Below are 9,131 nucleotides of genomic sequence, written 5' to 3' on the forward strand. Positions count from 1 at the left end.
ATTGGTGTAGTGCACAGGTGTCAAACTCGAGGCCCGGAGGCCACATCCGGCCCACCATATGTTTTTATTTGCCCTGGGAAGGGAAATCATGTGCGTCAACTTTCATGATTCTTGTATAAATCTGTATGAAATTTCAAATTGTCAAATATCATAAATGATAATGTTAAGATAAAAGCATTTTTGTGTTAAACATGAACCATGGTTGAAAAACCCCATTACAGTGGATTTCTAATTACAAAACTAGTTCATATATTTTGTGGGTAAATGGGATGAGGCGATTAAATATTTTTATCCTTTCATAGTCATAAAAGCTCTCTGAGAGAAACTGGAAATACAACGTGCCCTGCGACAAAAATGAGTTTGATACCCTGAGTGTAGTGCTTCAGAACATGCTACAGCCTTTAATGCAGACACTGCTGGTTATATTTCCAAACAGTGCCCCAATAGAGCTCGTGCACGTGACGTCACAGTTTGCACGGCGCCATATTGCCAGTCAAACCTAGCTGCTCTGCAGTGCAGGAACCGTTGAACCAGAGCAAATTTTTAAAATTCCTCGAGACCTGTTGTGCTGTTGATTGTCACAACAGATGAGACAATTCTTCAAAGAGATCAATTCTATGGAATATCAGCTGAAAAGATGAGAAAATATCGATGAATTTCGGCAATTAAACGGGATGGATGGTGGCCAACAAAATACACACGCCTGTGTAGCAATCATTTCAGGTAGAAATTATTATTCTCAATCTCAATTTATCAAGAAGTATTTAGAACGCCAAGCTGACTCATATGAGAACAATCCGAATTAAAAAAATAACTGTCTGTCTACAGAGGGTAACGTGTGGCCGCAATACGCTTCTGTGTACGGAGGAGATGACTCCCAGTCATAGTTAATGAATGCGAGTTTGTGTAAAACCAGGGGTCATTTATGTAAATTGGTATTGGTATTTATATTGAAAAAATCTAAGTGGGTCCATCACTATGTGGGATTTATTCCTGATTGAGAACAAGATCCAGCAACCAAGTATTTGTATGTGTCCAGACTTTTGTACGCTTTCGAACTTTTCTGTATGAATCTCGACGACTTACCAGATACATGTGTATATCCAGTTGTCAAGCAAGCAGAAGCGAATTAACAGTCCACTTTCTTATCAGCGAAAACATCGACTTCGGCATTAAATATGGGTCCTCTATCCCAAGTGTCTCTCATTTATCCATGTACCTTTGTTTATTATCACCTTCTAAATGTTTAACGGTATCAGAAAAAACTCGGTGTCGTGCTATAAGACATTTTCGTTTCGTCTCAACGGAATTAACTTGGAACAATGCGTTGTTTGACCGGCAATATGGCGACGTCACGTGATTTTATGATGTAGGTGCATTAGCTCTATAACCAGGCACTGAGATTCAAAGCTTTAAAATAATGATAATTTAAAAAAAAAATAAAATAGGTGGCTAGATCACAATGGTCATCCTGTATAAAAATTGAATACATCATGTGAGCTATGGTGACTCCTGATGACACAAGTGAAAAGTCTTACATAATTGACACTAATTTAATGACAGTGACAGTAAGGTCCCAGTGCCCTGTGCTGAAGTAAATCAACCAGGGATGCATAGTCCGGACCGTAAAGACTGAGAGTCAGCCTCAAGCACACTTCCAAATGTTTGTTAAGGTGGAATCCTACTTGGACTGAATGATCTTCATGTAGGAAAAGGCTGACTCACATAAATAAGTGGAGCTGAATAATACAGTCAAATAGGTATATATATATATATATATACACACATATATATATATACACACACATATACACACACACACACACACATACATATATATATATACACACATATACACTTTTCTGTTGTGTTGAGAATTTTAAAAATATTTTTAATGAATTTTAGCTATAATAGTAATTATAAATTAATATATAATACAATTATAATTGTATGATAGACAAATAAAATAAATTTCCTCTGGATTAGACCTTTATAGATTTCCTCAAACCCGTCAAGAAAGTCAAAATATAGGGCTGTTCCCACAGCATCTGTGGAAGAAGACAAAATTAAACTACCTCTTCTGTGGTGTACTATCTTTATCATTCTCCGGACGTAACATATGATAATCATCATCAGAATCATTATCACCATCATCTTGACCATAAGGTTATTTTAAATTTCATCATTATAGTACTGTAAATGTTAAAAAGTTGACATGCACGTAAAATAAACTATACTGTACATCAGTCACTGTGATTTGACGGGCGTGATCGTGGCCGCGCGCCATCGCACTCACAAATCTGCACAGTCGAGCACGAAAAATCACGTGCGTAAAATTTGTTGCGTAGAAATACATAGACATTCTCAGTGTGCGTGAACCACAGCCTGACTTCTTTTTTTTTTCCCCCAACACAGGAAGCACACAGTCTCCTGCTAGGAAACCTGACTCCGCCCCCCTCTAGCTTTTAAAGAGGTACACTCATAATTACAAACACCGTCCACCCACCGACACATTAGTGACACATTCTGGGCAAAGTAGAAGAAAAGTAAAGTAAAAAGAAGTGCTGTTCCTTTAATGAATGTCGGGTTATGTGAATAATGGAAGAAAAAGTGGTGAAACTGGACGAGATTTTGGTCATAAGCCAAAGTAGAAAGTACAGGATGACATGGTGTATAATGTTAAAATTCCACCTTGGCACAGACTGATCGAGAATGAAAGCACAGACAATACAGTGCACAAAAAGCTAATTCTGTATTTTAAATATGGGAGGCAACATAACAACCTTAAAACTGTTTGGGAGCATCATTCAGCTTTCAACATGCATTGGTAGATATTCTGCAAGCAATGATTGAGTTTTACCCCAAGAAAAACAGACAGGGATATCATTGTGGGTTAAAAAAAAAAAAATGAAAGAAAGTTGCAAGCGGCCTTTCAAATTTATAGTTCATAGTTCGCTTGGTTTAGTTAGCAAAGTACTTTTTTGTTTGTTGATGGTTTCATTGTAAGTTTGCAAAAACACAAATTTGTTCTTAAAAATGTTCTCATAGGAATGTAAATGCTGTAATCTGAAACTTTGAATGAGCCAAGTAACTTCAATGGATGACACTGATCTGACCACAGTGCATATGTGTGATGTTGCTCACAGTGGTCAAAGGGGGCGCTCACGGGCTTAGTCTGCTTGTTCAGGTGTAAAATATTAGCAGGAACGTTGGCCTTGACATTAATTTATGTGTTTATTTCATAAACGTTGGTAACAAAAGAAGCCTGATCCTAAACAATCAGTATTCACCCGGAAACAGTAGATTCAAGTCAACCGTACTGAGCATGTTCAGAAGTTACCCCAAAAGTACATGTTCCGAGCTTCTTCACATACGTCGAAAGTCATCATCATCATCATTATCATGAGCCATGTTAAAGGAAATTCAGTTACACTGAAAACATTTCTGGGATTTAACACGGATAATGTTTCAGTATCTAACTATAATAAGTATGAGATTGTGATTTGCTTTGACTTGATCTATGTTCGAATGTTAGACTAGTCTGTCTCAGTGCAATGTCAATAAATTATGATTATGGTATTAGGTAACAACTACGTACTCAGGTATAACAACTCAGTAGATTATTTTAAATTCTTGAGATTACATCCCTAATCACACCTGCAACTTTATATCTGCGGGCATGACTGGTGGACCACACCAATAACTTTATATCTGCGGTGATAACTGACCACACCAGTACATTTTTCAAATGTGAGTGACTGCTATACATTGATAGATTTTTTTTTTCCTATGGCACGACCAGTTTGAAGGCCCTTAACTGACTACTTCTCCCAGTTCAACACCCTGATTCACAAACTACAGTCCTTTTATTTAAGGACATTATCTTTAAAACAAACAGCTAAACAGACCTCCAGTATCCACACTGCTTTGTCATAAGTGCCTAAATAGAGGTGATCTTATAATGCTAGATATTGAATTTACACCAATTTGTTTTGTAAGTTTCTATTTATACATTGTGAAAAGTAGACCAGCTAGAACTTGTCATACTACTTTGTACGTGAATGGCAAATGTTAGACCACTTATTCTTAATCCAAGTGTACTCCCAACCACACTACAGATGGAATCAAATGTGGTTGTCTGTATCTTGATCTCACTCTTTCAAATACTATCAAATCCACTGAGGAACCACAAGGGTGATTATATGAAAATCAATAGTACAGCATCATGTTTGTTTTTTTTTATAAACTGAAAAAGAGGAAAGTGTGCATTAACTTCTACTGCTGCATCTGGAACGGCCTCAATAGTATTTATTGATGATGCAACTCTTGATGGTAGCATCAGAATGAATTCTGGAGTCTGAAAAACCATTTTGTCTGGCAATTTACATACAAATGTGTCCAAACTAAATCGTCAATCATCATGCAAAAAGACAATGACCCAAAAGTCACGATCAAAACAACTGATGACTTCATGAGGAGGGAAAAATGGAAGGTCTTAGTCAATCACATAACCTTAACCCAATGGAGGATGTATTTTACCTCCTAAAGAAGAGACTGAAAGGAGAAATCCCCAGAAACAAACAAAAACTGAAAGGGGCGGCACTGGAAAAGCATTTCAAATGAAGAATGTAATAGTCTGGTGTTATATTGTGTTAACGTTTAATTAAAATTACCAATTAATATCTTTTTGGAATTGTGTGACAGTTGAATCATGCGAATGTGTGAGATTCAACAGCATTACAGCTAAAGTTGTATCGAGAGCCCTAAACCCTTTACATTTAACTTAGTAGGTAACACCATAATGCATAACAAAAGGCACTGTGGGAGAATGGCCAATTATCAACTCGTGATTGGCTAGGAAACAAATCACAAAGCACAGTGGATGAACAACTTCATAGCATGACATTACCATGGCTCCTGAACACACCCAAGGCATATTTCTTGGTAATAAAAAAAACTAATGTTTTAGTAATTGTAACACATTTGCATGACTACAAAGAATTCAATTATGCAGGGAAACCACAAGGTTTCAAAGAGAAGAACAATCAGCAGTGTAGATAATATACTGCCTTGGAATCAATTTGAACAGGAATAAATTGGCTTTTTCCACTTTAGTGTGTACAGTTTGTGAAAGGGCCTCTGGCTTTTTGGCTGCTAGATACAAGAGCATCTTTCATTTTAAAAAATAACATCAAACCATACATTACAGATGCATATAACTTCCAGTAAATTTGATGAACAAATCCCAAGATGCAATTTGAGACAGACCATGAAGTGTGGTGAAATGCATCTTCATGGAACATGTAAAAATATGCAATCATCATCTCACCACTTCAGTGCAAATGCCTGGATGAAAGCAAAGGCTTGTCAATGTGAGCTTTCAAATCTCTGTAAACTGAGAAATTTTGAACAAATCGCTCTATGCATGAACACCTTAATGGCAAAAAACAAACAAACATGCAATTCAAGACTAGATCACGGTGGTGGCATCAAGTGTGTAATACTTCTGACTAACATTTCCAGACTCCACACAGGACTCACTGACTCTCTCACAAAGACCCTCATCCATGGCCTAATTACCTTTCATCGGGACTGGTACTGGTACTGGTACTGGCACCATCAGTGCGGGGGGCCTAGCATGGACCTGGACAAGCTCTATTGTGTCTAGATCGCCTCTGCCAGGATTTTGACCTGTTCAAAAAACCATAGACCACATCACCCTCACCCACATGGACCTTCACTTTCTTCCCTTCAAGGTCCAGATAGTTTTTCAGATTTCTCCTTACAGTGATGGGAAGTAATAAAATTGCTAGTGAATGTACCAATATGCCATCTTTGTGGATTTTTTTCAAAAATGATGACTGAGCACATAATACACCTCTAAAATCGTGCATTACAAATAAAGTTGGGGAAAAAAAATATTGATGACTTAAGTACGTCTTATCCTACAGCCCACACTGACTTCCTCGCAATAATGTTCCATTTGTGCAAGTCAAGTCAGGTTTGTAGGGTAAATGAAACCTGTAGAACCACGTCAGCCAAAGAGACAAAGGGTTTAAATCCTGGCCCCGCCTATGTGGAGTTTGCATGTTCTCCCTGTGCCTGCGTGGGTTTTCTCAGGGCACTCTGGTTTCTTCTCAAATCCCAAAAACACACATTAACTCTAGAGAGACTCTAAATTGTTCGTAGGGGGAAGTGAGAGTGGGAGCCACCTTGACAATGAAATAGATACCTCTATACTGGACAGTCCAGGTGAAATCTCTTACATTCTTGTGGTTTCTTGTTGGGGAATTGGGTGAAAACTAAAAACGCACACATGGATCCTTAGTAATAATTTCTCACTAGCCTCCTCGTTTTCTTTCTCCACCAGAGACTGACATCTTAAATGTCAGAAGTGCTTTAAAAAAAAAAAAATTAAAAAACGTACATTCTGTGGTGTTTCATCCAACCACCAACTCCACTACGCAAAAGAGGGACGAGATATGGGAGTAGATTAGGTCAAAGAATAAACGAAGAAGAAAGAAGCATTGAGCTAACTACTGTGTGCTATTTTTTTTTTTTTTTTTTTAAATCAAGTGAAGGAAAAGGAATAAGTGTTTTTCTTGGAAGTACAACATATACACACCTCCATAAAAATCCTGCTATGCTTAAATTTAGTGTGTAATTTCCCAGTATTGATACAATTGATCACAGTGGTACCTCTACTTACGAATATCTCTAGTAACAAAAAAAAAAAATCAGGTTACAAAACGCCTCCTCAGAAAAATATTGTCTCTAGTTACGAAGGAAATTCAGGATACGAAAGGAAAAAATGGGCGCTGGATTCCCCAAATTCCACCGGATGTAAACATCCTTGCCTGGCCTGGAAACACCTTGGGAACCCTCCGGAAGAGCTAGATGAAGTGGCTGGGGAAAGGGAAGTCTCCCTTATCCCTGCTAAAGCTACTGCCCCCGGAAAGCGGTACAAGATGAGATGAGTTGAGTAAACATCCTGTATCTTGGTTTGTGTGGTACGATAGAGCTGCTTTTCCAATGGCTATCGCTGGAGCATCTTCCTGGCATCCCATTGACTAGGAGGGACATCAATCTTTACCGATGATGCTTTTTGATTCCCTCGGACACTCGAATGTCACTGAATCAAGCCAGCGCTGTCACAAGCTAATCAACATTGAAAAAGTAAAAATTTTTCATTGGTGTTTTTTGCAAGTTTATTCATATATCTTCACCATGGGTCCCAAGAAACTTTAGTAGAATTAAGTCGTGTGTCCGTATGTATGTTTTATCTTTGCTTTCAAAATTTGCCTCCTCGTCCGTGCCCCACAATACCTTTTGCTTGTCAACGCCAAAGGTAAATGAACATAATTTTTTACTATTCTTTACATTATGTACTTATAATGCTTATCTATGGCGACAGGGTGGGGTGTGGAATGGATTACAGTATTTATATGTAAAATGCAAAAAATTCACATTACAAAACAACTTCCGGAACAGATTAAATTTATAAGTAGAGGTACCACTGTACTTACCTTTTTAAAACAACTTAAATCAATATATTTACATCCTAAAGGCTAACTTGCTAAATTCAGATCGATCCAGTTAGATCACAGGACTATAAATCGATTAAATGAGTGAATCGTTACATCACTACTGGTTACCTTTGCCATCCTCTGCACATAACATTGTAAAAAATAAATAAATAAAGAAAGAAAACAGAAAGAGGGAATGTGAGGTGCAGCTAGGATTTTCATTAACAGATTTTTTTCTTTTTTTTTTTAACGACGAGGTAATGTTCCCCGTTGTTCGGATCTTCATTAGAGATCTTGTGGACTCATAAGGTGGAAAAAAAACAACAGCAACAGTTGGGACATTAACGCCAATGACTCCAAATTGGAGAAGCAAAATAGTCCCCATCCATCATGTTCCTTATTGTCACTGCTATCCTTGTTTTGTTTTTTTACCTTTTAGTCCCCCGCCCACCCTTTCTAAATCTGACAGCCAATGAAATCAATATAAAACTAGCAATATTTCAGAAAAGTATAGAATGAACAGTTTTTGGGTGTTTTTTTTTTTTTTTTGCTGACCATACGAAATCCAATCACTTTTCTGTGTTGTTTGAATTTAAAACAGATTCCTGTGGAAAATTTTAGGGAGCCATTTATTCAAGTTTTCATTTAACTTTCGAAGACAAGTAGCCAAGTTGTTCCAAGATTGGGCGTGGGGGGTGGTGGACGTTTCATATTTGAAAAGCTGTTAAGTAAACGTGCAAGTGCAGGTGGTTTTCAAAAATTAGACGCCAACATTTTCCCTCCAACCAAAACACAAGTACTGGATACACTTTATCTGTTCTGAGATAAAGTCTTTATGTGCAAGTGTCGATGTGTTGTACTGGATTTCACATAACGTATTGCTCAGAAAGACTATTTCAAAGTGCATTACTGATACGGTATTCATTTCAATACTTAAAAGGTCTATCTTAAGGTCCAGTGGCAGCATAATGATGCGAGTCAGGTGGAGAATTCGGAGCGTGTGTAGTGTAAACGCACCTCTTCGATATGTTTTCTGAGCGACTTCTCTCGTTCGTACTGAGTGACAAGTTGCTCGTTGTCCTCCTTGAGCAGTTCGAGCTCCACTTCATGCTCCTGGTTGACAGCGAACACAGAGTCCAAGTTCTCTAGTACAGCGACGACGAGCGGCATCAGTTGCTTCACCACGTCCTCGTCGTACTTGGCGATGAGTCGCTCGAACTCTCGGTATATCGAACTGGCCAGACCAGAGACCCGCTCGGACATCATAGTCGAGTTGCAGGAATCGTCCTGGTACAGGACGACGTCCTCCAACTCCATTTTCTTACAGAAACTTGCACACTTCTTCCCCCGGCTAACGTGAGCGAGCTAGCTGCGAGCTTCGACTTGACGTCCGTCAGGAGGCTGTTCGCCTTGTTACTGTCGAAGCAGTAAACCTTGTTTCTAAAGCATAGCTTAATTGTTGTACGCTGCAACGTAGGGAAAATAGCACGCCCTATGCGTCTAGAATTTTGAGTTTCTGTGCAGTGAACTTGACGAGCTTTCCTAGCCTTGTTGTTGTTGTTAGCAGTACTGAAGACTTTACTTGGCTTCTGATTAGTTTCACTG

General features: G+C 38.4%; 1 protein-coding gene across 2 annotated transcripts in view; it reads right to left on the minus strand.

Moving 5' to 3' along the window:
- LOC133495443 (C-Jun-amino-terminal kinase-interacting protein 4-like) overlaps window positions 1–9,095 on the minus strand; it is a 65,434-nt gene extending 56,339 nt beyond the window's left edge. For both annotated transcript variants that reach the window (XM_061810079.1, XM_061810078.1), the window contains exon 1: window positions 8,544–9,095. In XM_061810079.1, coding sequence (XP_061666063.1) covers window positions 8,544–8,843 — 300 coding nt within the window. In that variant the 5' untranslated portion in view covers window positions 8,844–9,095. The remainder of the gene's footprint in view (window positions 1–8,543) is intronic.
- Window positions 9,096–9,131: the final 36 nt, after the last annotated feature.

The sequence above is a fragment of the Syngnathoides biaculeatus genome, chromosome 22, assembly GCF_019802595.1.
Source record: "Syngnathoides biaculeatus isolate LvHL_M chromosome 22, ASM1980259v1, whole genome shotgun sequence".
Taxonomy (NCBI): Eukaryota; Metazoa; Chordata; class Actinopteri; order Syngnathiformes; family Syngnathidae; genus Syngnathoides; species Syngnathoides biaculeatus.